The sequence below is a fragment of the Alligator mississippiensis genome, chromosome 3 (assembly GCF_030867095.1).
Source record: "Alligator mississippiensis isolate rAllMis1 chromosome 3, rAllMis1, whole genome shotgun sequence".
In the NCBI taxonomy this organism is placed as follows: Eukaryota; Metazoa; Chordata; order Crocodylia; family Alligatoridae; genus Alligator; species Alligator mississippiensis.
The window spans coordinates 72,156,893-72,184,352 of NC_081826.1; the positions used below are offsets into that span (position 1 = coordinate 72,156,893).

The following is a 27,460-nucleotide window of genomic DNA, read 5'->3' on the forward strand; positions in this document are numbered from 1 at the left end:
CAACCCTCATCTCCCTCAGTCCTTCTTGGTACCTCTATCAGCCAGGTACCTATTTGTGTATTGTTAAGAGAATCCTTGAGAATCCAGAGTAAGTATGTAGAATAAGTATGTAATTTATGATAGTGTGTGAGATTTTCCCTGAACAAGAACGTTAGGGTAAGAATTGAAAACATAAAATAGCAACAGGATCAAGCCTAGTTATTTTCAATATATTTCTTCGACCACAGCTATTCTGATGTTCATAGTTGAGTAGACATTTTCCAGGGTCTACTTATCATAAACAGATCAACAAATATAAAACTACCATGAAACCAAACATGGATAGAATAATAAGTGTCAGCATAGAAGAAGGGAAAATGAAACTGAATGGTTTTGATTTATGCCATAGATATTGCAAGATATGGAGCACTCTTTTTTCTGAGTTGAGTGGTATTGAGCTCTCCAGACTCCACAGCAAAGCTCCAAATGATTTCTGTTTGAGCTAACAATGCAGAGTAAATGTCTAATCCTATATATCCTCACCATAAGAGTCCTCTTCAAACATGCATATCATCATTCAAATGGAGAACCTCCATTAAAAACCATTGCAAAATGAGTTATCAAAACAAAACTAGTGTATGAGCTCATAATCAGGTCCAAAGGATTACTCTGGTTCCCAACATTTATAATATAGCATATTAATCCATAACACTATTCTTACAAAGACCATGTGCATGGGCAAGGTTTTGCAGGATTGTGCCATCTATTCAACAGTGACAAATCAGGTAAGTCATCTTGACAGGAGATCACTGCCGCAGTTTAGAACTGAAATACAATGTTGCTGAAATGCACTGTGTATCAACTGCAATACCCTTTCTATGAAAAGGGAGAATGAACATAATGATGAACAAGAAAAAGTGTGAATGCAGAATTCCCTATTCAAATCGGTTTGTTCGCAGACTGAAATTGTTGTGTTCTCAGTTTAAAAGTTAACTGTTTCGGTGGAATAAAAAGAAAAAATATTCCATTGCATAATGGAAAGACATGATTCTACCAGCAATTGAGGGAGGATTTTATAATGTGTTATTTCTGGGGTATAAATAGTTGTTTGCCACTTATTTCATGTGGCTTTCTACTCAGGGCTGGATTAACGCATAGACAAACTAGGCACATGGCTAGGGCCCTGAGCTACAGGGGAGGAGGCCCCATCTGCCTCTCTTCCCTTCCCTTCCCTTCCCTTCCCTTCCCTTCCCCTCCCCTCTGCCAGCCTCACCACCATGGCAGCCATCCCCTAGGAATGGCTCCAAGCCCCAGTCCTCGTAGGCAGCAGTGCCAGGGTGAAGAGGGGCATCTCAACCGGCCCAGGGCCCATGAGTTTGTTTGCCTAGGGCCCACTAAAGGGAAAGACCAGGCCCATGAGGGTTAATTCGGCCCTGTTTCTACTAAGGGAGCAGGCTTCATGTAAGCAAGTCTAATTGCTACAATTAGCAAAATTAAATGGCTTATTGTGTTCTTATACAATTATTCCCGCATTCTTCAGTGTTGTACTATAGAATTAGTAATTATAGTGTTGAGCTTGTTAATTCACAGACATGTTGTGATTATTTTCATCTTGCACCCTTTGTAGTAGCTGAGCCTAAATAAACTTGGTTAGGTGGATGCTTGTCCGTCATTTCAGCTTGGATGAATGCAATTTACTCTGTCTTCTACCATGCACAGGAGCAAGAAAGGCATTAGTGGCACTCCAGCAATATGCTGAAGTCATTTCCTTGGCATTGTGCAGGCCAGCGCAAGTGGTTCAGAGCCAGAGTAAACTGCAGCATTCCAGTTTCTTTGAACTACACAATTTCAGAAAGCAAGCAGCTAAAAGATAGCAGCATTATTAGTTGAAGCAGTGATATAACCATGTAACACTCATAGATTTTCATAGATTTCATAGACAATAGGGCTGGAAGGGACCTCGTAAATCATCAAGTCCAGCCCCCTGCCCCAGGGGCAGGAAGTCAGCTAGGGTCAAAGGACCCCAGCAAGATAAGCATCCAAGCGTTTCTTGAATGTGTCCAGAGTAGGTGCCTGCACCACTTCTTGATATTGCGTGTTGCTTTTTAATGGTTTTAAGGAAAATATGAAGAATGAAGAATAACTTTAAAACCTTTTAATTATCACTATATGGTTTTTTACCTGGGAGTATCTGAAATCTTTTCAGAATGTTCCAGTAGGAACTGCATGATGCTTTTCATGTATCTAATTTGATGGGTGTGCAGTTACATAAAATGTCTTTTCTATAACATAAAAAAGCCACAAACTTTTGATTACTCACATTCTAGGAAAGAATATTTAAACAGATACATTGCAATTTACTTCCAATGGCAAATGTGTACAGATGAAAAGGGCAATAGTAATATGAAATTCATTTATAATAAATCAACAGATGTGGCAATACAATTCCTCCTCAAGCAGAGGAAAGACGTTTCATATAGAGCTTTCTTTCATATTATTCAGGAATAGAATGTTAAAGGACTGGTTTTTCATTGTCTCAGAAACAAAAAGTTTGTTTTAGTGTTTTACTGTTTCCGATTGCTGTCCTATTTGAGCTTGATTGGTGAATCTAAAGCTATACTTTGTGGTAAAAAAGAATAGTGCATGCTGATTATTAACTGTTCATAAGGAAGTACAAAGATCTCTTGAATAGGCTGGATTCAATATTGATAACCTCTCTATATTTTTTCTTATTATTATTTACCTTGACTTTATGTGCCCACACAAGATAATAAACCATAGGTGTAATGCTCCTCCTTTTATGTGTCAAAATGGCAGGCTTCTGGTCATATTGGACCATATTTGGCCTCTGCTTTATGCAGTGGCTGCATAACTCTGAGGGCACAGACTGAGTGTGCACAGTAGGACTACACACTAGTATGCATCTAGCACAGCCACATGTGCACATATTTGTGTGTAAGTTCCAGAAAAAAAGGCAGGAGGGGACGCTCTCCTATGTTTTAGCCCCAGTAGCTGAGTGGTTAAGGTACCTGCCCAGGAAGTCAGACACCTAGGTTTTGGGCTCCCTTTGTCCAGGGGATTTAAAGCTATGCTCTTCTGATTTCCCAGTACAGTGGTCTAAATATTATGCCATAGGCATGATCCAAACCCTCTCCAGTGCTCCTTTTGAAGCTAAGCCACTACACCTTCTACGTCAGAAGTGGGCAATTATTTTGGGCAGAGGGCCACTTACTGAGTGTTGGTAAGCCATTGAGGGCTGCATGACAGGCAGCCAGGGGCAGATAAATATTAATTTTCTAAAATTTTTAGGGGCCCCACAGGCCGGATAGAATGGCCTGGTGGGCCGCATCCAGCCCACAGGCCGCATTTTGCTCACCCCTGGTCTACGCACTATTCAGTGGATAAAATGGATAGAAGAAAGTTTCTGCCATACTGAAAGCAAGGGTCCAGGTTATAGCCTCTGGCCATATCCCTTCAAGAGGGATAACCATATTATTAAGCCATATGCAATCAAGCTTTTTCTTTTCCTCTTGGCCCCACATACCTTCCTCTCTTGGCTGCCCAGACTTAAAAGGAGGGTTGGAGAATACCTGAACTGTGTGTGGTGGTTAGAACACTGTGCTGGGAAGTTAGCAGGATTTTTAAGTGAGGGGAAGTCTTGAATCTTTGCTGTTAGTTTTCTAGATAAGTACCCTAGCCACTCAGCTATTGGGGTTAGAACACATAGGGTGCATCTACACATCACCCTACATTGCTGTAGCTAGCACACGAGTGTACACATGATTGGCATGTGATTGTGTAGTTGCGCACTCCCGTTTTAGCACACTGCTATGGCAAAGTAGTGGTGAAAACTAACAGTGCACTGTGCACATGGTGCAGTACGGGCTTTAGTACTTCCAAAAGGAAGTAGTGAAGCACAGCACTGTTGCAACGTTGGTGTACAGCGATGTGTAGATACACTCATAAGGGCCCTGCTCTTCCTCTGGGGTCTGACACTTGTGAATCAAAGGTTTTTGGCCACCTTCATTTTCAGGAATTGGATGCAAGCACTGAAGATTTATGATGGATAAATTACTTTGGGACCAAAATTTGACTTACTATAAAATGCTTCTTTTTCCCTATATCTGACTTGAGTTAACTACAGAAATAAGCTGTATATATGGACTACCTTTTCTAACAGCATGCATATAATTATTTATATTAGGACCTACAATAACTTGTTTTAAAAAAAGCTGTGTTTTTTAATGATATCTATAAAGTAGAAAAATCATGGGAGAATAGAGGAATTTAGTTGTAGGAAGTGGAAAAAAGCATAAAATAGCACCCACATATTCCCAAAACCACTTTAACTCAAAAACCTTGCAATGCAAGTCAAATTTTGGCCTTGAAAATGGTCTTTTTAAACAAAATGATCCTGTAAGTCATCACTCAAACCAAGACTTAGAAAAGCACTGCCCATTGACTTTTCCCATGTGGTATAATTTTAAATTGTTTGAGTAGAAGTGTACTGCTAGAACACTTTTCAAGAAAAATGATGTTTCAAATAAGACAGAAACTTGGGATTATTTTATCTGAGGAAATAAAGTCTACTTCTTTCTTATAGTAATCATGCATTTGCTTATGGAATGAAAACACTACTGAATTTGATTAGACAAATTAGGAGTTTCACTCCTAAATTCTTTTTAACTGACTGTAGCAGTGGTGTACTTTCTGACAAAATAAGATTATTGAATAGTGAACTGAACCACTATGGAAAGTGGTCAATCTCTTCATACAAAATTCTGTGTTCAATTTTTTATTTTAAAAATTGCATGTAACTGTCTGCATTTATTTATAAGTACATAAGAAAATCTTCATGTTTGGGTGATAGCTACAATTTTTTCCGGTCTGTCAATTCCTGCACTTTTACAAACAGTTTATTTTAAGGATCTTGCCCCAGCAAAGAAAGCAGGTGTCAAACATTTCACCAATAATAAAAAAAAAAATCAACTTTAAAAATGGCTAACTGAATGCATACAAAGAAACATGTACTGTGTAACCTCTGCTATTTCATATATTACAAATATAATAAAAGGAACAACTGAACTTTTCCAGCAGCATATACAGCAGTGACTACACCGGACATGAAGGTTAAAATACCAAATCACCAACTTTTCTGCCTCCTGACAATGTCGCTTAAAACAGCAAATCTTCAGTTCTGTTTCACTCTCCTAAAATGGATGGAAATATTTATATTGAGTTGTTTCTTATGGAAAACCTTTGGTGTCTTTACAAACCACCTATACTTGAAACAGGATTCACTCGCTCTAGAATTGTCTAAAAGTACCCATGTTGGCTTTCATATGACATTACACTGCAAAATAAATCATAAAGTGTGAAAATCATGTTTATATCAACCTGCAGAAGTTAGTTGATATAATTCATGGATCAATTCTTAAAATTGAAGTTATTAAAGAGAATGTGATGTATTAAAAGATTTGAAGTTTATAAAAAGTAACACCTTTGTATACCACATTGTTATTTTACAAAAATATTGAAATAATCCATGAGTTATTCACTCTGCACCAGCTTTAAAAAAAATACTATCAAATTTTGACTTGCACCTTTAATGCATCTGAAAGCACCATCAGGGGATACTTTTAACATAAAGAAGGTTATGGTTGACTTGACTTAGGGAGGTATTTAAAACCCAAAAGCTTGCAGCAAAAACACTCTTTTATAAGTGATTCAATGTAATTTTAGATAGATATGGAAATATGTCTTGAACAAGTTCAAGAAGGTCTTCCACATAGCTTGGTTTTATTGTACTTTACTAAATATACTTACTAACAGGTGGCTGAAAGCCTCTAAAAAGACATCACTTTCACCTTGGATGGGGTAAAAACAGAGCTGTCTGTACACGTGGATAACTTGATTGTTCTTTTCTGCTTCCTGCTCTTGTAGGGCTCATGCCACTCATTTTCTGTCTCTCAGGCAATAATATCAATCTTGTAGACATACAGTGTTTGGCACTAGAAGGGTATGGCATGTCACAGTCTCTGATCACACCTGCATACATTCACACACAGAGCCATGCATTCTGAGTCCTGAAACAGATTTAAATTAGTATGTTCATTTCCTGATGTTTCCTCTTAAAATCTGAATGTGGTCCTCCAAAGGTCTAGAGTACGAAACCTATGAAAGCTTGTTCTTTCTATTTTTATATTTTTTTTGCAAATTGAATACTGAATCATGATTATCATTTAATTACATCACTAAGTGCGAGAGCTCATTGTTTCTCCTGAAAAGCAGAAGTGAGCTGCATAGGATTTCTGTCAAAAGAAACTTCTTCAACTGAAATTGTAATTAAAAAGAATCTTGACTTCAATAGAAAACTAACAGTTTGATTGGTGCTAATGCTTATGCCCCATTTCACTGAAATTTAGCTTATTTTGCATTGATTGGTTTGCAAACATGATGATGTACTTTTTGATTGAGAACTATTTTGCAAATCTGTTCTAAACTGAATAGTTTATCTGCTGGAGAGTTGAGGATTATACCCCTGTCATTTTTGCAGAAATCAGTTTTCATAACAGCAATATTATTATATGGTACAACTAAGCTATTTTGCCAAGGTGTTTTCATTTGTCAATGAATATGCAAATATCAATAATTCATTTCTAAAATAAAATGCACTACTGGTCAATGTTGAAAGCTTTCATCAGAACCTTCCTGTTGTTTTGATTGTAAGTACTGTGCAGTTGAGTTTCATAGCAGCAAGGAGTCATGGCCCCGGGGTTTATATCCCTGTTGAAGTAATTGGTTTTTCTGATAGTCTCAGGTGAGGCTGCTTTATCAGCGTACTGCAGAGAGACTGCATACTGTGGATCAAATGATAATCATGATGATAGCCAGACTAAGAACACTACTGCTTGTTTCTCTATTGTAGTATGCAGTTTAGTTATTGCCACAGCCCTACTGTCAACCCCTAACTTGGACTGTAACGTAGTAACTTTTTCAAGTCTTCACTTTTTTTTTTTTTTTTATAATGTGGTTTCATATTCCAAGCGCTCCTGGATAAGGGCATCATCTTTATATTGTAGCCGTGGAGGAGCAGGGGAACATTCAAATGCTAAGATAGCTTTTCTTAGGCTTCTGTCCAACACATGTCTTTCCCATGCTGGGTACCTGTTTCTGAAGAGATCAATTTTAATGACTGATTCTTCAATCCTTGGTGGCCGGGAGGAAGGCGTAGAAGGTGCAGTGGGCCTCACCTGAAAGACAGGCACACACCCATCCCTCTCTGCAAACTTCTGGTCCCGGTCACTTGTGACACTCCGATTGTTAGAGATAGACCTTAGAGTGTTTGTTGCCACTTCTGGGGGCAGAGTGAAGGCAGCTACAGGGTCCTCACAAGCACAGCTTGGTGACTGCCCAAATCTTGGTCCATTGGGATGAAAGAAGGCATAGTACATCAGCATAAAAACAATGCCTGTTAAAAAGCTGCTGAACACCACACACAGTGCTGGTATGGCGAATGCATCAGAAATTGGTGGGACTTTGTACCGATACCAGAGAGCACTCAAGGCGGTGTTTTCCAAAAGGATCACAAAATAATAAATGAAAAGCCTGCAGCGTGTCCTTCCTTCCTTGACATTGAACCAACTAAAGATATAGATTATTCCAACAACCATGTCGAACACTATCTCTTCCCATTTGGTGATGCAGAATTCTGTCTCACAATGGACAATCCAAAAGGTCATGATACACCAGTGGAGGACGATGAAGATCCCAAAGTATAGCTGGAAAACTGAGGCAAACAGAGCAAAAGTAATGACCCTGGCTGCAATTGTGAAGAAATGCCAGCAAAACTGAATTATAACAGCCATGTAACTGATGGGTTTCTTGTCATCGCGGGAGTCACGCAGGGCTTTTTGATAGGAAGCCAAAGCCCAAGCCAGGGATACAAGAGATGCTGCAGCAGTAAGACCTAGAAAAAAAATAGAAGATGTAGTAAAGAATTAATAAGATCTGAATTGGAATCACTGAAAAAACAGTAGAACCTCTGTAACCCAACTGCTGTAAATACACCCTTTTAAATTCCCACAAGAAATTGTTACCAGCTCCCTATTTTTCAATGACAGAAGATCTCTTATTATTGGTGTTTCATTATTTTTACAATATGGACTGTATTATATGGTAGTATACATTATAATGAATAAAACAATCCTAGAATCAACAATATAAAATATGTTATGTGACACTTTCCCTTATCTTTGTCTTTTTCTTGTTTTTGGTAACTTAGAACCAGATTCAAATCACTTCTATATGTGCCTAAATAGGACTTTGGTAGATTCATAGATTCATAAATTGTAGTCTTGGAAGGGGCCCTGAAGGATCATCGTGTCTGACCCCCTGCCCCAGGCAGGAAACGGACTGAGGTCAGACGACCCCCAGCCAGGTTCCTATCTAGCCTCCTCTAGAAGACCTCTAAGTTAGGTGATAGCACCACCACTCTTGGCAGCCCATTCCAGATTCTGGCCACCCTTACTGTGAAAAATTTCTTCCTAATGTCTAACTTGAATCTACTCTCCACTAGTTTGTACCCATTATAACTAGTTACTCCTAGGGGCACCCTGGTAAATAGAATTTAGGTGACTAAGTCATAAAAAAAATTCTTCTGAGGCTGCCAAACCACTTAAGTGCCTACATTCAATAGGAACATCCATGTTGTCCTAAAAAAATCACTAGATGCCTAGGCTGATGTTTTTGAATAATTTCAAAAAGTATTCAGAGCAAAACACCAAAACATCTGCCTAAGCTTTGCTGTGATCCAAATGAGATCTGGGAGATGCACAACATCCATCTTAGATCCCACTGTGCTAGGTAGCTACAGTGCATGCCTAAGAATTGACTATCATTAACTGTGCTTGTAAAGAGCAGCACTCAGTATCTTTCTTTGTTAAACGTAGTGTTGGCGCTCACTTTTTGCCCAATAGCCTAGTTGTTAAAGCACACACACAGGAGATGGGTGACCTGGATTCTTGAAGTGATTTGAAACCACTTCTGTTGCTGAGCCTAACTATGAGGCTGAGGAACACTTTTCCTGTTGAACCTGGGCTACCGGGGCAGGTTCAAGAAGAGTGCAAGTTTCATGGGACTAAAAGGCCAGAAAGACTGAAAGCAAGTTGGAGCATTACTTCAGCTCAGTGATGAGAACACTCCCATGGGCTGGGGCTAGTCTGGGGAGGGTCGGGTCTCTGTGTCAGTGTTATTTCTTCATTTTAACTAGCAAGAACATCCTGGGAGCATGGACTGGGCATCTCCACTGGATATGTCCAAGACTGAAGGGTGCTGCACTTTCCACTGAACTGAATGGTTCTGTTGCAATGAAAAAAGGCATTTCCCTTTGGGGTGCTCTGGATACTGAGATAACAGAAGTACAGAGATAACTCCATTGATCGAATAGGGATCCTCCATACCTAATTCTGTCATTTTGGTTTGCCTTTCTGGGGTAAAACACACATTTTTTAGCTGTTGCTCACCTAAATGGAGGCACCTATGAGAACAATTTAGATCTACCCTTACTCGCAAAATTCAATAGCACAAATTAACAAGGTTCTACTGTACAGTTATTTTAAAGAGTTTTCACTGTTTTGGATAAATCCACATAGCAGTTAATTATTAAGTACACATTAGTAGTCATTGTAAAACAAACACTTTTAATTTAATTTCTAAGCACTGGCACACATCTAATCCCATATGATAAAAACACAAACTAACTGGAATTTAAGAAGGTTTACATTTTCTTAAAATTACAATGCATACCCTTATATATAAAGTCTAACATAATATATGCATCAGAATTGGATGGACATTTTTCAGTGTAGGAGTTTTCTGTTTTAAAATGCTGAGTCAGTGAAGCCAAAATGTTTTGCAGGAACTATAACTTTTCTCAGCATTTTCAACACCAAAATACTTCTTTTTGAGTTTTACATTGGTTTTTTAAAGTTCTTTTAAGTTGAACTAAAGTTGAAACAGAGCATTTCAGCCTTATTGAACATAAATTCTTTGTCCTCATTACATTTTTAATATGGTCATTTTAATATTTCCAAGTAATTTTTTCCAGAATTTTAATTTTTCCGGAAATTTCACAATTTTGGCTTTTTATTCTAATATGGGATAAAGGAAAAATTTGAAATATTGGCATTTCCCACAGAATGAAATTCCTGAATTATGACCACATTTAAAAGAGCTGTTTTATCTTATACAGATAATAGAGTTACCCTACTTTATAACACAAAATCTTAATTGCTTTTTGTAGAGCTGATTTCATATTTGTTAAACAAACAAAGTCTTTTTCGCTCTAAAATGGATATGGATGAAGCAGTGTTTTATGAAAATTCTTCATCTGTAAAAAAATGTTTATAGTTATGCTGAAAACACAAAAGTTTGGAAGGAAAGAAAACCTGTTTTAATGGACAAACTGCATGATTAAGACAGACATAGGCAAACTTGTGGATATCAAAGTACCCTTTCTCAGGTTTCTGTCAGGGAAACAGAACTAAGTAGCAGATGGAACAAAATATTCTGTAAAACAGTGTTCACGAGTAGTGTTGTTATCACCTGTGAAATGCAGAGGTTAGCTATCTACTGCCAGAACAATCAACACTCCACACAAGAAAGCCATCAGGATCCATGGATCATTCACAGATCTATTCCAAAATGTGGTATTGAGTGCACCAAATACTAGGGCTGTGCAAAGCTCAGTAGCTGATTTGATTTGGAGGAGATTCGGCCTGAATTGGCAGCCGAATCCCCGAATCCGCATTGAATTGGGAGACCCATTAAAAGGTCTGAATTGAATCGGAAGCCTCTGAATTGATTCAGAGAGATTCGGAGATTTGGAAGGCTTGCAGCAAACAGAAACTGAGAAGAGGGAGGGGGATGGGGTGCAGCATTCCCTCTTAGCTGCATGGTGCGCATGGCTGTGCGGCATGAGTGCGCTGCTTAGAGGGAATGCTTAAGGGGTGATTTTCCATGTATGGAAAAGGCTGAGAGGGGGGGAAAGACTGGTATGATATTGATATCTGTAGCTGGCCAGTGACTGTGGTCATTCTTTGAGTTCCCTTCCAATCACAGTGCTCTGGGGGAGGGACATAGAAACAACATATAAAGTTGTGTCTGAAGCAATCTGTGCCTTTTGTGAGCTGTGTCCCTCTTGGAGCAGCAGTATCTGAAAGGCTTCAAGGCATTATGAAGCGTGCTGGAAAGGCAGGTGCTAGGCCTTCTGGCAGGGAAGCGAGAGGGAGAGCTGCCAGTTCCCCCCACCCCAAACATAGATACACCCTCTTCCCTAGCAGGGATGAGTCTTCTGCTGCTAGTGGGAGCAAAGATGTGATAGCAGTACCTGACCTGTACCGCCACCACTAACCAGCAGTAGAATGACATTCTCCACCCCAATTTCAGTTCCCAGCGTGAACCTTCCAGTGCCAGAGGAGGAGCTGAGGGCCATAGTGAAGGAAAGCATGGGGAAAGAGGGGGAAGCTGAGTTTGTAGTCCACAAAGTTCCCCTAGAGGCAGGTCTCCTTCTCTGGAAGGCACTTCAGAGGAAGTTGTGGGGGTGGGTGGCTCAGCTCCTCCTGTTGTTGTGTCTCTGCCTGGTAAGGAGGGGGATAAGGTATGTCCACCCTCAACCCAGAAGCGGGTGAGTAGTGTAGTGTGGGAACATTTTGAGGTGGCAGATGATCCCAGGTATTCTACCTGGCAGCACTGCTGAAGGCAGATCAGCCTGGGCAAGGAAGTGAGACACTTTGCCACCACAACAATGCTGCTGCATCTCAGGAGGCAGTACCCCCTTGCCCTTGTTCCTCCTCAGCCTGGCACCAGTGGGAACATGCCCAAAAAGAAGTCCCCTTCTCGCTCCAAAGCCCCCATCCTCAAGAAGCAGAGGCAGGCCACTCTGGACCAGTGGAAGAAAGGTGGAGACAAAGGGGGGCATGTTCTGAAGGCAAGTGAGGTCACCCAGAGCTGGGGAAATGCTTATTTTAGATAGCCAGCCCTTCTTTGTTGAGGGGCTAGGGTTTAAGCAGCTCATAGCGCTTGTGGCCCCATCATACTAAGTGTCTGCATGCACCACCTTTAGCAGGATGATGGTGCCCTCCCTGTATGAGGCATGCAGGGTGTACTTTAGAGAGGAACTGTGGAAGGTAAGCCTGCAGGTAGCCTTGCACTTCACCTCAGACATCTGGAGCAGCCGGGGTGGAAAGCATGCTTATCTCTCCCTCACAGGGCACTGGTACAATCAGTCAGGGCATCAGTGTGCTCTCCTTCAAGCAGAAGTGATGGATGGGTCCCACATGGCAAGGCAGATCATGGTGGCCATGAACCACACGGTGCAGGGGTGGCTCGTTGGGCAGGGCAGGCTCAGCCATGGATTCATAGTCACCGACAATGGGGCCAATGTGGTCTAGGCAGTGAATGATGCCTACATCAGACAGATCTCTACAGGTAAGAATGAATGAATACTTATCTGACATCTGTTACAGAAAGAAACAAAGGTCCATGGCAGAACATTTTAACCTCCCTGGACATTCTATAGCTGACCTCAGGACTCTTGTATTCAGGCAAAAACATTAAAAAAACCCAGGAAATTGTGGAACAAGAATCATTCACAGACTGGATTATGTTAAGTATGGTTTAAACAGGGAGTATAGATTCTTATCCCATTACCTGGATTAGCTTTTGTGACCACTTTTTTCCAATGGGTTCTTTTCTTGTTTGCTGCTACCTTCCCTCATCAACCTCATCAATAACTATAGAATAAAAGCATTTATTTAAAGATCGTTCCTGTGATTATGCTATCTGATAGATTGTTGAATCACTGAGTTTGATAATAACAGTAGTTTAGGCCTTAGTCTTTATTTATTGGATGTATATGCCACCTTTCCCTACAAAGACTTAGGGTGTTTTTTAGTAAAAGAACAAAATAGTGTATAAAACAAGAGAATGTACAAGAGAAAAAAAATCAAGAGAATAATATAACTAATAAAAGCAAGAAGATTATTAAAATAGAATATAAAACAACTCTCCTCCTCTCCTGAGGGAGGAGAGCCATCTTAGACTGGCTTGCTACATGCCTGTTCAAATAGAAAGGGCTTATAGCACTTCTGAAAGGTGTACACACTGGGGCTTTGGTGGGAGGGAGTTTTGGAGCTGAGGAGCAACCCCTGAGAACAGCCTCACATGTGTTTTCACCAAATAGAATTAGTGTACTGGTGCTACTTGAGGAGGTTGTTCTTTGCTGACCTTATGGATCGAGAAGGGGCATAAGAGAGAAGACAGTCCTTAGGGTACATATGACCCAGCCTGTTATGGCCTTGTAGGTGTAAGAAGCACACTGAATTCTACCTGAAAAGCTACTGGGAGCCAGTGCAGGTTCTGGGGCACTGATAGTATGTGCTCCTGGTGACCCACCCCAGTAAGAAGGTGGGCTGACATATTCCACACTGGATGCAGCTTCTGGGCAGTCTTCAAGGGCAGTCCTATGTAGAGAGCACTGAAACAGTCTATCCCCAAGGTTACAAAAATATAGATGAAGGTGCCAGATTCACATCAGAAAGACAGGGTTACAGCCTTCTTTTCACCAGATGGAGTTGGTGAAAGGTGGTCCTAGCCACTGCTGCCACTTGAAGATCCAGGTACAGTGGAGGATTCAGGGGCACCTCAAGGCTGTGAACCTGCCTGGCAAGAGAAAGCTGAATCCCATCAATGGTAAATGCTCCAATACCACCCAGGCCATGCAGACTGCCCAGTACCATCACCTCCGTCTTTTCTGGATTCACCTTCAATCGATTCATTTGCATCCAGTCCTATACTGCAGTTAGGTATTGGGAAAAGACTGAGACTGCAGAGCCTAGGTTAGATGAAAGACAGGAAAAGAGCTGAGTGTCACACTGATGACACCTCACACCAAATCCCCCAAATCTCACCCAACAGTCTCATATACATGTACTCTCATTTATCTACACAAAATGCTAATTCAGACATCTACTGACTAGGAGTGTGAGAAACGGGCCTGTAACAGGGAACTCTATCCCTGTTACCAAAAGGTAGGTCGGTCCCTTTAAGACCAGAACTTTCCAGGCACAGCCTGCTGGCAGGGAAGGGGTTAAAAGCTGAGCCTGGCCAGCTAGCCGGGTGACTGGAAGGGGCAGGCCAGAACTATAAAAACCCTGGGCTTGGTGGCAGAAAAGAGGCAGTGGCTGAAGGGGACTGTTGTGTGTGGGAGCTCCCCAGAGAGCCTAGGCTGCTGGTCTGGCTGCTGTAAGAAAGGAACTGCTGCTGATCCTCAGAGAAGTGGTGGCAGCACCACCAGGAGGAGCGTCAGAGGCAGCGGGGGAGCAGAAGCACCAAGCTATGAAGAAAATGTAAGCTGGCATTGCTGCCTTCTTCAATTTCTATTTTTTTGTTGTGGTTAGAACCCACTAACTGACTCTCTCTCCACACACACACACACACACCACTTTGGTTGATTGATAGAATGGTGGTTTGTGGAGGAGGCCTTTTAGGCCTCCTCCAGTCATAAAAGGCCAAGGTTGCCAAGTGCACCAGGCATGCAGTTGTGTGCTGCACAGTGGGGGTTCAAGGCTGCTGCCCAGCTTTGAACTTGCAGTCCCTTGGATGTGGGGCTAGTGGACAAGCCTCTAGGCCAGAGAGTCAGGGCTCTACATTAGAGGCAAAAAGGAGGGTCATGAGCTCCAAGATCAAGGAGCTAGAGCCTCAGAGTCAAACTTAGACTGGGAGGCCTAGCTAGAGAAAGACGGGGGTCAAGGCCTGTGGTGGCTGAGAACCGCAACATAAAAATACAATAGGCAGTCTCCCGCTTACAAAAACATTTGTCTAATATTTCCATCAACATGTGGCAGACGAGTAAAAGTGGGACACACGAAACATTAAGGGACTTCAAGGGTGCCCCTCATAGGTCGCAGATAGCAAGCAAAAAGATGCGACTGGGGAGGGAAACCTGTTACAGGGCTGTATTCAATTCAGATCTGGCCTGAATTGGGGACAGTGATTCAACTTGTTGATTCAGATCACTATCCCAATTTGATTCAGCCCGAATCAGAATCTGAAGATTCGATGCTGTTTTGCAGAATCAGCAATTTGGCCATAGACATAGCTTTAAATGTTTTATTATACATACTTTGGGGTACCAGGCACAGCTCATGAACGCTGTGATGGTGGGATGAATGGAACATCCCACAAGAGCACCAGGGCAGGGAGGGGAGGGGGCACGTGCTCGGTGGTGAACCTGGAAGTGGACCAGAAGTACTTCTGGTCCACTTCCAGGTCTGTTGAGGAGTGCATCCTGCACTGGCCCAGCTTGGCAATCAGCCATGAGGGCCCCACATGCCCCCCAGACCCAGGAGGAACCAGTCACTGAGCTGGGGGGGACCTTGGGGGGGGGGGCACCCTGCATGCTGCCCAGTGGCCCCAGAAGTAGACTGGAAGTGCTTCTGGTCCACTTCTGGGTCTGCTGCTGAGTGTGCTGCAGATCCCCACCGTGCGCCTGTGTGATGCTTCATCTGCCCCACCATCACAGTGTTCATGAGCCACCTGGTACCTTGAGGTATGTAGAAAAAAACATTTAAAGCTGTGTCTATGTCCAAATTGTTGAATCTTTCCGAATCTCTCTGAATCAATTTTGGAGGGTTCCGATTCGATTCGGACAGATTAAAGGGTCTCCTGATTCAATTTAGGATTTGGAGATTCAACCACCTAATCAGGCCAAATCAAATCAGCAACCAAAGCTTCATGTAGCCCTACTACTGATTATATAAAATGTTCAGTGTTAACTCTTTCAATGCCAATTAGTTTTTGAAAGCAGAGTTGCCCTGGAATTGTGGACAGTTTCTGAATACAGAATCACTATATTCCTACCATTATGACATTTGGATACCAAAATACAGTGGGTATAGACATGGGTGGATCTTGGATTTTGAAAGCACATAATCACATAACACAACATATATTTTTCTCCAGTTAAAAAAAAATATTAGTAATGCTTCTAGTATTAAGGGTCTATATCATTCAGTTTAAGAATATTAGAATCAAAAGAAAACTTTATTGGCATGTGCAAAATTCACTATATCATATAATGTATAAGACGTACAACAAACCGGGCAAAAATAATCAAACTAGGTTGTTTTATTAGTCCTGTAGTCATTGGAATTAAAAGTACAACTCTTTTCATAAAACAATCTAGCCTTCTGAGCATCTTGATTGTGCTTCCAATGTTTCACTGAAAGTTATTTCCATACATGAGTTAACGTTCACATGAGTTAACACTTCCACATCTGAGTTAATGTTTCTAGCTAGAGTTAAAAACGGTCTTCAAAGCTTTGAAATATGAGCTACATTAACCAGGAGCAGCTACAGACAGCAGAATTGCAGAAGAAAGGCCAGCTTAATTATTGGGAGCATTAAAAGAGAGAAGGTAGTTAACACTGGTGGAATTAAAAGTTTAGAAGCAATCAGATGGATTATAATGCGCCATGAATTCAAGGTGACTCCCTCACTGCTACCTAAATAGAAAAGATGCTGCTACTTCCAGGCAGTAAATTTTAGACTTTGGGTGAAGCAGGAATCAAAGGGGGTGCAACTGCACCATTTTCCCCCCAGATGGATCTGCCTCTAGGTACACAGAAGCATACACTTGCAAAAGTTTCAAAAGGGAAAGGAAAGCTGCTGCTCAGAACTCAGCTGCAAAACCTGTGGCACTGCAACAGTTACATGAAACAAAAAAGGACCAGTGTAACTTTGAACCTGATTAAAGATGTGGTGATTTAGCCCACTTGGATTCCTACAGGCTTGTGCATAATTAGAGTATAACAGCTGTTGCAGCTATCCATCCCTTTTTGAAACCATTCCAAATGAATGATTGGCCAGGCCCTGACACTACTAGTGGAATCCTCCTCACAAAGAGAACAAACAACACATGAAGAAGAGTGGAGAAAATGGCGTATAAACTGATGGCAACCCTACTCATATTTTTGTACTTGATACATACATTTGCTTGTTCAAGTGAGCTGCCCCAGGGGGACAGAACTTATCCTATAACTGTTTAACCATTTTATCTGGTTAATACTAAATGCAAGGTGCAGAAAAGTCATTGGGCAGCCAGAACCTAGATCCCCCTTCCAGGCATACATTCATCTTACTGAACTATCTGGCTCAATCTTACCCAGTTTGCTCTCTTGACCCACATATCTTCCCTTCCTGGTTGCTTGAGGTTTTCCCACTGGTCAGAGTGGGAAAGTGCTATGGGCAATGCCTAGTCACAAAGCAACCTGTCATATATGCCAACAGTGAGCCCAGGAAAATCCTTATGCTCGGATACACACCCGTAGACCCCAACCCTAGCAGCCATACACTCAGCCAAGGACCTCCATGGAAGAACACTTTAACTAGGCATGCACTGATAGAGATTTTGGGGGCTGATGCTGATGGGTGATTTTTAATGAGCCACACTGGCCAATACTGATCCGATTGCTGATATGCAGCCCCACAGCTTGGAGAGCAGGGATAAGCTGGTAAGTCCCTTGTGGGGGAAGGGGTGTGTGGAGGGAGCAGATGGAGGCTCTGTGGTGAGGAAGGAAGTGGGGGTGATGCAGGGGCAGGGCATGGGACAGAGCAGTGGCTTGTCTGGGGAGTGCAGGGGGCGGGGCATCTGCACACTCCACCCATGCCCTCCTGGTGTGCACATAGTTGTGGGAGCCACCCCTCCCCTCCCCCCCCCCCCCCCCCCCGGTTCAGTTATGCTGCTCATGGCTTCATCCCATGCCCCACCCCGGCTGGGCTGGGCAGCACTTGCCCCTGCGTTAGCCCCATTCCCTCCCTCACCATGGGCACTTTGATCTGCCCTCCCTGCCCCTTCCCCCACAACAGATCTACCAGCCAGAGCCGGCTGCTCTCCATGCTGCTGAGCTGCTCTCCTGGCAGCCTGTATGCTGCGCTGGGGCTGCATGCATACACGGGGCATTTATTGGAGACATTATTGGCCACATCAGCCAAAAAAGCTGATTGCCAATAAGGTCAATTTTCCTCATATCAGTGCTGAGCCGATATGGGACTGACGTATCAGTGCACCTCTAACATTAACCTCTGTGAACGTTGCATTGCTGACCTTCAGAGTAGATGTTCTTAGACAACAAAACTTTAAAAATGAACTTAAGCAAGAAACTGTGGAACAATCATCCACAGTCTGGATTGTGTTAAGTATGGTCTATACCCAAACTATGGATTTTTATCCCATTACCTGGATTAGCAAAAGTATTTTTTGCGTTTTTAGAGTTTTGCAGTATTTGATATAAAAATAAACAAACAAAAATCAGTTTTAATTTTTAAAATCCAAAGCATGGAAATTTTCAGTGAAAGTTAATTAAAATACTCTACTTCTAAGCATTTTCCAAAGAATTTATGCAAAATACAATTTTACAGCCATAACTGCAGTGCCAGACCTTGTCTTCTCTGAATTTGATTTATGTATTCCTGTTCATTATAAGTTGACAGAGCTAATAGTCAAAGTCATCTGAGCAGATGACTTGGTCTGGAAAGCGTTAAAGGAGGGAGTTGAGTGTGACTTTCAAAAATCATGTGAAATGAACAGGAGACATCAAAGAATATGAGGTCAGAGCCAGAGAAAAAGGACGAAACTAAATGATGTTGGCCTGAGAACTGAGGGAGAATAAATGTCAACATGGTGATTTTTTTTTTTTTTAATTTTATTTTTTTTTCTTCTGGCAGTGTCAACAGCCACAGAAAGGTTCTAGGAAACTATTCTGTTGAAACTATTCAGTGAATTTAACCCCAAATTGGAAACTTTTTCACAATAATACTGACTTTTTGACAAATGTTACCAATTCCCTCACAAATTGTGCCTACATTTATGCATTAGCTCATGCAGTTCTGTTTTTTTCCTACCTTATTCTTCCTGTTCATTGGTTCTCAGTTCTCCCTGCCTGAATTCCTTCACTTATATTCCCTTCCCATTCTGTATGCTTTACAGAATACCCCTACAAATAGTATTTCTAGACTGGTGATTTTTTTTTTTTTTTTTTTTTTAAGGTCTGTCAAAATGACCAGAGACATTTCTCTACAGGATTCAAAGACTGAAGCCACGACAAAGCTCTTGGCAATAATGTAATGAAAAAGGAGCATCTGCAGCACCAGTCCTGGGAACTGACCCTGTGGGGGTGCTTCTACACAAGATGGTTTACTGCACAGTAGACTAATCTACTGCACACTATGGTATCACCATGTAACCATGCACAGCAGCTACTGCACAATAAATTAGGCTAATGCACGTTTTTTTTTACTACCTGTAAATACAGTAGTAGATTAATTGTGCATTAGCTATTTCACAGTACAGCTTGTGTAGATGCTGTCCAGGAGCAAATTTGCTAATGGTCAGCTACACCAGCAGGGGATGGAGGAGTTCTCTGTCCCTGGTCATGGTCACTGCTCAGCTCCCTACTGGAGCCAGGAGTGGTTCAACACTGGGACCGGGTTGCTTTCTGCTTCCCCTGACCTGGCACTGCAGAGCTCGCAGCTCTCCACAGGAGCTGGGAACCGAGCAGTGCTGGGACTGGAGAGCTCTCTGCTTCCCCACTGAGCCAGGGGCTTACTGGAACTGTCTTGCATGTTGGGCAGCTGTCAGCAAGCTCCTAGATGGCTGGACAGAGAAGTCCCACTGGGCCCTGGGTGATGGGCACTTTGCACTGGGATCACTGGCTGCTGTGTCCCAATATGCATGGAGCTGGGAGAGCTCCCATTTCATTATCCAGCCCCATCCCATTAACTCTATGCCTCCCAGTTTCATGTTCCCCCCTCTCTCTCCTCCAACCCATCTCCCACATACCTCCCCACCTAGAGCAGGGATAAGACTGTCCTAGCTCACCAGCCCTGTAGCAGCAACTCACAGCTGTAGCTCTTAGTCAGCCGCTGCTTGCCAACCCTCTAGAGACAAATCGCATCTGTGCCTGTGGGGGGGACCAGTCAGAGAAGTTTTTTATCTTTAATGTGCAACTGCTTCAAAATCAAACTGGCACTAACACCAATCAACATTTGAGCAACTCAAAGTGCAACATGTAATAAGGCCCTAACAGAGGCTATTCCCAGACACAGATGGGTTTAGAAACCAAGAGGCTAGTATGAAATGAGAGGTATTGTGTGCATTTCCTACTAAGCCATATAAGAAATCAGTAGTGAGGGACTGTCAGAACTGATAAGGTAACTGACGGTGAAATTCACCCCATTTGGAAGATTAGTGAAAGGCCAGTCAACCACTTAAATCATGTAAACCCTATTTTGAAGCTTAACTTGGCTTTAAGCAACACACAGGTTTGTACTAGCCCTTTGTACATGGCACATTTCCCAATATTTCTCAAGTTGCAGTGAAAAACCTATTTGATCTTAATCCCATATCTAGTACAATTTGTAAAAGGCATTGCATTTATCCCTGAATAAGATGTGCCTGTTTTTCCCAGAACAAAAATACCTCAAGTTGGCATGTACACACATTACCCTTCTAATCAGGGTTTAGTGAGTGCCACTCTTCTGCCATTGATTCAAAGATGCAATCCTAAGATGACCGTGCAGATGTACTTTGTACTCTTATCCCAGGATAAATTTTTCCTACCTCTTATGCAGGAAACTTCTGTTTAGGAATTATCCTGGAACAATGAATATGGATGTTTGCATGATTATACTTTCCATTAGGATAAAATGGTTTATCTTGAGATAAATGTGACGTGTGCAGCCTACGAAATATTTGATATAAAAATGTTTTGTGCATTGTTAAAAAGCTGCACTAAAAAAACTACTTAGTTCTGTAGAGGTACTAAGGTTATTGATTTACATGGTGCTTTGGGACTAAAGGCAATTAACATGGCTCTGAACATTAAATCAATACAGCATGTGTACAGTTCCTCTTAAGAGGAGAAAAATGAGCCAGTTTTAGTGTTGGCTTTGTCTAGTACATGATTCTATTTGCTTCTCACTTTTGACCGAATCAGACTGAAACATCACGATTCTCACTTGATTAGGGTGTGACTGTGGTTCTTTGCCTATGCAGTTGTTTTGACTTCTGACTACTCCCCTTTTCTGGGGATCTAAGACGGCAAGGGACCTTCTGGTCCAAGTCCAGTCCCTTGGCAAATAAACTATGTAACAGGCTTATCAACTTCATGGTAAAACTGATTAGGGCTGGTGTTAATGTTACTCCTATTGGAAGACTGCTCCAGAAAGTCTGTTCTGATGGTTAAGAAGATTCATTTGATTTCCAGCCTCAGGTCCTCACAGTCAGTTTATGCCATTTGTTATTGTTCTCCATGCCTCTTCCAACAAAGTCACTGCATCTGTTCCCCATAATATCCTGTTATTCAGAAATGCCATTGAACTACTTCTCTGACAATTATTCTTCAATATGAAATCCTACATGCTAATTATATCATTTCCCACTTATATTAAGTGTACCACTCACTTTTTTCCATTGTCCATTGATAACAATATGATTCTTTGAGTAGTAAGTACTCATCCAGGAGAGTGAAAGAGGCCTTACTACCTCCATGTTTTTTCATGGCAGCCCTCTGTATTTAATATACATCAATTAAAGATCCTCTTTTCAAATTAAAGCTCCCACTTGTTGCAAACTGACATTATAAGAACCTTTGCCTTATGCCTTTATGCATTTTTATTGCTGCTATTTTTCAATCTCTACTCTCTCTCTCATAGTGAGAGGACCTAAATTCAAATACAATAGTTTGAGTTGAGGCAAGGATTTGCAGAATGTCAGAATATTTTTGATGCCTTGTATTTCTAATTGCATTAAAAAAGTTCCCTTCACACTTTTCATGGATCCTATTGTATCTTATTCTCAATGCAAACATTTGACTGTAGGGATTTGAAAGCTGAGTTTCTTAGAGGTTAATAGCAGATGTGACTCTGTATATCGTATTTGCTAAAAATTGGGAATACTGTACCTATGGAATTTAATACATCAAATTATTTGTGTTCTCATTTCTCCAGCACTCTTTATTTGTGATGACTGAGATGACAGTTTTCCCCTTACATTGTTGTTATGTTCCCTTAATGCCTTGCTTTTTTGGTAACCTCACTACTCTCAGAATATTCCCGGTTCCCACTTGGCTAGGGTTTAAAAGTGCTCTACAAGCATAAGTTAGGTTTGTCTCACAACATCCATCTGAAGTAGCTCAGTGCTAGATCCATTTTGGTGACGGTTTGCTGAGACAAAAAATGGTTCAAGTCCAGCATGTTTTGTATGCTGATGTATGTTACACTGGTGTTAAGAGTGAACAGATTAACTGGTCTCCTGACTTAACTATGGTAGTAAGTACTATTACAGAGCCTCAGCACTAGGTAGTGGGTTAGCTGGTAAAAGCCTGATTATACTGACGAAATAAGTATCCTGGGACAGAAGAGAACACAATGCATGCACTGGCATAAATTACACCAATTTAGTTTTACCTTTAATTTTTCCTGGGTTAACTCTACATGGGGTAGGGCTGTACATCCTGTGTCCCCTCTTCTTTGCCCCAGTATAAAGATAGGTTACACTTAAATGTATCTGGGACTAAGTGACTTGTCCAAAGTCAAAAAGCAAATCTATGCACAGAACAAGAAGTTCTAATTTTTATAATTTAAATGAGTTTGCTGTGTTGCAAACTAAACCACATCTGCATGTAGTTTACTTTGCAACATAGCTATATGTAACACTGCAACCTTTGACATCTCACCTCCCCACTGGGGGAGAGGGGGCCTGATCCTTTCCGCCCCCCCCAACTGCTTTTTTTTTTCAAGGACCCTGCCCACGTCTCCCATAGCCAGGGGATGAGCTGCTGGGGGGTCAAATGGCCCAGTCTTTCCTTCCATGGTGGTGGTGCCCCCTGAGGCTGCCTAGGCAGGCAGCTAATGAGTGGGTGCTGCTCCAGCTTGGGCTCGGGGAACAGTTGGATTGGGCTGGGTGCTGCCTGTGAGCTGAGGCAGCACCTGCCTGCTAGCCACCCACCTGCATGACCCCAGAGGATGCCACCACCATGGAGGGAAGGTCCAGCACCTCCCGCAGCTTGGGGCCCTCCAGCAGCTCAACCCCTGGCTGCAGGAGGAAAAAAAAAAAATGGGATCGGGCCCCATCTTGCTGCTTTTTTTTACCCCCTTAAAGGAGCCTGCCACATGAGCTGCTGCCAGGCCACACAGCCCTTGCACTGGAGAGGGCCCCAGTCCTTCCTTCTGCAGTAGTGGTGCCCCCCAGGGTTGTCCAGGTGGGGTGCTAGTGGGCAGGTACTGCCCCAGGTCACAGGCAGCACCCACCACATCCAACTCTTCCCTAAGCCCACATGCTGGAAGCCTGCTGGGCATTGCTCCCCATGTGGGATCAGGGAAGAGTTGGATCCAGTGGGTGCTGCCTGAGAGCAACACCCGCACAGCTAGCACTCTGCGCAGGTGGCCCCGGGGGACACTACCACTGCGGAGGGAAGGAGCGGGCTCCTCTGCAGCTCAGGGACTGTGTGGCCTGGCAGCAGCTCACACAGGCAGGCTCTGCTGAGGGGGAAAAAAAATAGTGGTGAGGGGCCTGATCCTTTTCTTTCTTTCTTTCTTTCTTTTTTTTTCCCCCACGGAGCTTGCCTGCCTCTCCTGCAGCCGGAAGGTGAGCTGTTGGTGGGCCTTGAGCTGTGTGGGGCTTTGGACCGTCCCTCCATGATGGTAGCACCCCTGGGCAGCACCTGCCTGCTAGCAGCCCACCCAAGTTGCCCCAGGGGTGCTGCTGCTGCGGAGGGAGAGACTGGGGCCCTCCACAAGTGGGCCTGCTGGCAGCTTGTCCCCCGGCTGCGGGAGAGGTAGGTAGGCTCTGCAGGGGGGGGAAAATTGTCACAATTAAAAACCCATGATTTTAACTTAGGGGACTAACCCCCCCCCCCATCATGTGTACAAGTGTCCTGGGATTTCAGAGGAAAATCATTGGTAAAACTTCCCAAGAATTTCACTGCAAAGTAGCTTTTCTTCCTGTATCAGTTCTATTTTTACCCAGGAAGGACTATATGCAATGAGTCAATGTTAAAGGTAGCATCTGCTCTATAGAAACTAGTTCCCCATTGTGCATGTGGATCTTGGCAAGGTAACATGCTGAGAGATCAACTTATCTAAAATACCAGTGACCCTTGTGTTTTGAAGCTACTGACACTTGAGTCCAGCTCACTTTACAGAGAGCAGTCAAGCTTGAAAAACAGGTCAAACCAACTAGGAGAAAATACTCACAAATTGGACATCCAGTAGAGCTGAGGAATGACACAATGTGTTTTGCCACAACACAAGCTCACCTGGTTATGGCAATTATAGTTCAAATATCCTCAATCATTGCTTGAGGGAACTAGTTCACTTAACCATCTTTTCCCAGCAGTCTATACCAGATCAGAAAGTGGAATGGTTCTGGCTCCTTACATAAATAACACAGCTTTTGCAGTTGTGCCCAGACTAAATAGATTTTAACCACTCTCTAATAACATAATATGTTATTAAGGCTAGCCACAGAAAGTCTGATGGCCACTGAAGCTGTCGGCACCCTTGGAATGAGCCTCGGAGGCGCTCTTCCAGTCATACATACACGAGCGGCTTTTCTAAACCTAGGTACAGCTCACAAAACAATTTTGATGGGTCTGAATACGTTCAAGATTTTACACCCATCAAAACGATGCTGAATGATATACTCCAATGTTTATGACTCTTATTTGAAGGCCATGATTGTCAACTGAGTTTTCATCTGCCTCCACTTACTAGTAGGCATCTTTCTGCATTGTGATCTCAGCTCAAACTAGTGTTCAGTTAGCAGAGCAAGCATTTGCCATTCAGAGATTCTGAGAATTAGAAAAAAAATGAAAACATTCAGTTTGACTCTTCTCCTTTTCTTAAGGAATTTTTAGACAAAACTAATTTTAAAAATTAATTTTTTTCAAACTGATTTTTAAAAGCATTAGACATACTTAAGAGTACAAGGCTCATGAAATATCAATAGAATGTAGGCTCTAGGGATAGAAATTAAATTGAATTGTCTCCCCTTGTATGTTTTATAAAATTACTGAACTCAACGTCATGTACTGAATTGATGCATTTTGGCTGATGTTATTTCATGATGCAGAACAAACATATCCAACACCATTTAGCTGCTGCCTAATTAACAATTTTATAAAGCAAATCTTACCAGATGATCAAGCTGTGCAAGTCAGTTTAAGTGACAGCTAAAGTTAATTTACTTAGAGACAGACACCTTGAGTTGTGTTTTAGAAATTGAAACACCACACAGTGAATGGCTTGAAGTAACTGATTCATATAATAAATGACTCAATAGAATGTAATTTCCAAACCAACAGACTGTATCCACCTGCCAGATACCACAGAACATAGTACTAAATCCTTACAAACAGAAAGCAGATACTGCATCCATCAGCTTAAGCAACCATTTATTTATTAATTATTATTCATACTCATTTAAATAATATTTGTTTCCTTGGAAGAAATGTATTAAAGCACAGTGCTAAATAATAACATGTATATTTCATAGAGAACATATGGCCTAATTGCACTTCAGCAAGAGAATGGAAATGGAATGTGCCACAATCTGCTCTCCTGCATAAATTAGAAGAGTTTGAAGGCTCTTATCATTTACATTAGCTTCCAAAAACTTCAAGGGGTTGATTCAACAGCTGGGCTTAAGAAAAATGCATCAGTCATGCCTCTGAGCAGCTACTCAGGTTCTATGCCACCGGGGAATGCTGTTGCACTGGTAACCCTATTGGTAACCCTATGATTATCCATTTCTTTAGCACCATGTCCCCACAGGAGATGAGTTGTATGGTTAAAAATGTAAAGCCTCTTTTAGAGGTTTGATTAAGGCTAAAATTTTGCAAAGCATCAAAGGGGCTGAATAGCCTCAATTCATTTTCAGAAATAACTGAGGTTCTTAGGCACATATCTTCCAAGGTAAGTGGGTCTATCACTCCCACAGTTTTTAATGGGAATTACTTTTGGGGATCTTGGCTGTAGGAGACTAAGTCCAATTGACTTTTATCTTTATACTAAAGTGAAAGCACAGAGGCTGTTTCGTGGCAACTGATTTCTGTCTTTGTTCTTCCCCTGTAGTAAGCAAGCTAAATCATGGTACGAAAGCTGTTGTTTCATTCAGGGATATACTGCTCTGTTTAGTTTCCACTTACCACAGGATAGAATAGCATATGACTGTAGCAGGAAGATTGGTGCTCCTGCTACTTTAAGTGAAGGCAGGGAGCAGGAGAAGCAGGCTGCAGGTGCACCAGCATGCAATTTAGTGAGTCACCTGACCAGGAGGGTAGGGGCCAGGCTAGCAGGATATAAACCCAGGGCATGAGTGGGTCAATCTAGCCTTGAGAGCCATAGAGAAAGGAGCTCTGGAGCAGTAGGACTGCATCTCAGGGCTCCTGGTTAACACCTGAGTTGGGGGTAAGAAAGACAAGTGGTTTAAGGATTGAGTCTGTAGAGGTGGTAGGGAACAAGGCCAGGGCCTGTGGGATGGGGGCCAAGGCCAATAAGCAGGGCCACAGCAGGGTCAGGGACCCTGCACCCCAGGAGGGGTGAGAGCCAGGGTCAGGGACCCTGTTGCTCAGGTGGCCTTGGGGTGGGGTCAGAGCTCAGGAGTAGGGACCAAAGAAGGAGGGCCCACAGCTGAAGGCTGCTCAGGCCAAGGAGCCTGGAGATCTCAACTGGCCTAGGAGTAGGGACAGGGCCCAAGGATAGAGGCGAAAGGCTGAGGAGGGTCACAGCTGGAGACTGATGGGGCAGGGACGCACAGCCCAGGGAAGGGCAGAGTTGGGACTAGGGGCCCAGTGCCTGGGAGAGACGGGGCCAGGGACCCAGTGACTGTGAGAGGCAGAAACTGCGTGATACTTAGAGAGAGACCTGAGCCCAGAAGAGGTCGATCATAGTTAAGGAAATTGAAACCTGAGCCCAGGATGGGTAGAAAAGGCAGGCCTGAGAGCTAAAGAGTGACTGGTGACATCTGTGAGGCTTGGGCATGGGTACAAGGGGAGATCATGTAATGATGAACAGTGAGACCTGTGTAGCAGAGAATGAGATCTTGTGGGAAGTCCTGGGGCAGCCTCCCTTTTGTTAAAAAATATAACCACATCCAGATGTGGCAGGCAAGCAGAAAGGGCAATTGCCCAGAGACAGAAAACCATGATGAGGGCAAAGGGGACTCTAGGGGCATCATGGCCACCCCAGGGCAGGACCCTGTTACAATGACCTTTGAGTTCTACTCTCTGTCCAGAAATGAGATGCATTCCATACTACTCAGCTACTACTCCATGCTTATTCAGCTTCTTCCTCACACTCTTGAATGGTGCTTAGGCTAAAAAAAACATTGTTGAATGAAGCAGATCAGCTGTGCTGCAAT

General features: G+C 42.6%; 1 protein-coding gene across 1 annotated transcript in view; it reads right to left on the reverse strand.

Annotated features, from left to right (window-relative positions):
- Positions 1–4,873: 4,873 nt before the first annotated feature.
- The window catches only part of XKR4 (XK related 4), a 338,005-nt gene continuing 315,418 nt past the window's right edge, over positions 4,874–27,460 (reverse strand). The window contains exon 3 of the mRNA XM_019498521.2: positions 4,874–7,948. Coding sequence (XP_019354066.2) covers positions 7,002–7,948 — 947 coding nt within the window. The 3' untranslated portion in view covers positions 4,874–7,001. The remainder of the gene's footprint in view (positions 7,949–27,460) is intronic.